Source organism: Amblyraja radiata, chromosome 4 (assembly GCF_010909765.2).
Source record: "Amblyraja radiata isolate CabotCenter1 chromosome 4, sAmbRad1.1.pri, whole genome shotgun sequence".
Classification (NCBI taxonomy): Eukaryota; Metazoa; Chordata; class Chondrichthyes; order Rajiformes; family Rajidae; genus Amblyraja; species Amblyraja radiata.
The window spans coordinates 74,392,148-74,394,078 of record NC_045959.1 but is presented as its reverse complement, the minus strand read 5'-3'; the positions used below and the strand labels follow the sequence as shown (position 1 = coordinate 74,394,078).

Sequence of the window (1,931 nt, the reverse complement as noted above, 5' to 3'; positions counted from 1 at the left end):
CTTGTATAGTTTGAATTGCCAATCGCGTTTTATTGGTGAGGTGTAAAACCATTGCTGGAAACAAGTATGCGACCTATATAATAATTAATGATAAGAACGAACTAACCTATGGAAATGGGATTTGGGTGGGGTTGGGTTAAACAACCTTGTGGGGGGGTTTTGTCAGGTATCCTCGAAAATCGTTTTGATTTGTTAAAAGTTGCCCAGTGACCAAGTCTTGTTTTCAACCAGCGATGATCAATTCCATCCTACTTGACAAGATGGTATTTAAATTGTCTCTTAAATGTTTGTACCCGTTTGATAGCTTCGATAATCACTAACATCTGAATAGGACATATAATTAACAGCACAGGAACGAGCCCTTGGGCCCACGATGTTTGTGCCGAACATGATGCCAAGTGTCAACTGATCACATCTGCCTGTACATCATCCATTTCCCTCATTTTCCCGCACTTCCATGTGCCTATCTAAAAGCCCTTTAAAAGTCACTGCCGCCACCGCCACCCTTGGCAATGCGTTCCTGCCCCCCGCCGCTCTCTGTAAACAAAACTTGGCCCCTACATCTCCATTGAATATTCCCCCTCTCACCTCATAGCTATGCCCTCTAGTGTTGGTTTTGTTTTCCCTATCTATGCTTTTCATAATTTTCATAATTATATATTGCCATTGCCAAATGGCAGCTAATTTCCTTGGAATTAAGTGTATAACAGTCTCGATTTAAAAAAAAAACCCAATTTAACTATAATCTTAAAGTTCTTTGTTTGGTCTTGTTTATTGATGTGTCATTGATTTGACCAGTACGCGCTAGACTTTGTTAACAAAGAACAGATGTAACTCGTTGACACCAATTAATAGTCAGCAATAAAGGATACTGGCGGCACTCGGTGCTTTACGAATCCGTTGAGAGAAGCGTAACAAAAAATAAAATGCCGTCGCCTATTCCTGTGCACCGAATTTTACCGAAAGGATTTCCAGCTGCCATTACTTTGCGGCCTTGTAGCAGTCCCAACCAGTTCAGAGGGAAGAGGCGAAACTTCTCCTTTGTAAAGCAGAGCAATGGGGAGTTGCCACAATGTCCTTGGTACACGGTCATTTGGGATGAATTGAAGCTACTCGACCTTCTAGGCTCGGGCGGCTTCGGCTGGGTTTACAAAGGTACTTATTATGGCAAAACTGTCGCAATAAAGAAGGTGAGAAAGTGCACGAAGAACAAGCTGGCTGCGAGGCAGAGTTTCTGGGCAGAGTTAAACGTGGCGCACCTGGCGCATGAGAACATTGTGAAAGTCGTCGCAGCCACCACGTCTGTTCCCGCGAACCCGCAAGCCGAGGATAGCGTGGGCACCATCATCATGGAATACGCAGGAGGGACAAGTCTGGACCATCGGATCTATAACTGCGCGCACCCGCTGGACGTCGGGGAGTGCTTGAGGTTTTCCAGTGACATTGTGAGTGGACTGAGTTTCCTCCACTCGCACAGCATCGTCCATCTGGATGTGAAACCAGCCAACGTCCTGATCACAGAGTCGGGCCGTTGCAAAATTGGGGACTTTGGCTGTTCTCACAAGCTGGCGGCGACCAGTGACTTAACACCCAATGGCCAGTTGCGGCACCTAGGTGGTACCTACACACACCGGGCGCCGGAGCTGCTGAGAGGCCGTAACGCCACCCTCAAGGCGGACATTTACTCCTTCGCCATCACGCTGTGGCAGATGATGAGCGGAGACCACCCCTTCTCGGGCGATCGGCAGTGTGTTATGTATGCAGTCGTGGCTTACAACCTGCGCCCTTCGTTTTCGCATGTCTTCGACGAGACTTTGGTGGGCCGGAAGATTCGCTCAGTCATCGATCACTGTTGGAAAGTTGAACCAATTGATAGACCTAGTGCAGAACAATTGTTTGAAACTATTACTAACTTGAATTCGCTATTGTAG

General features: G+C 46.9%; 1 protein-coding gene across 1 annotated transcript; it reads left to right on the top strand.

Annotated features, from left to right (window-relative positions):
• The first annotated feature begins 674 nt into the window (after positions 1 to 674).
• On the top strand, positions 675 to 1,931 carry mos (MOS proto-oncogene, serine/threonine kinase). Its single transcript, XM_033020393.1, has one exon. The coding sequence runs from the start codon at positions 927 to 929 to the stop codon at positions 1,929 to 1,931; it is 1,005 nt and encodes a 334-aa protein (XP_032876284.1). The 5' UTR covers positions 675 to 926.

Bases quoted from the DNA above. Each gene is read 5' to 3' on its own strand.
- mos (XM_033020393.1), top strand. From the start codon at position 927: ATGCCGTCGCCTATTCCTGTGCACCGAATTTTACCGAAAGGATTTCCA.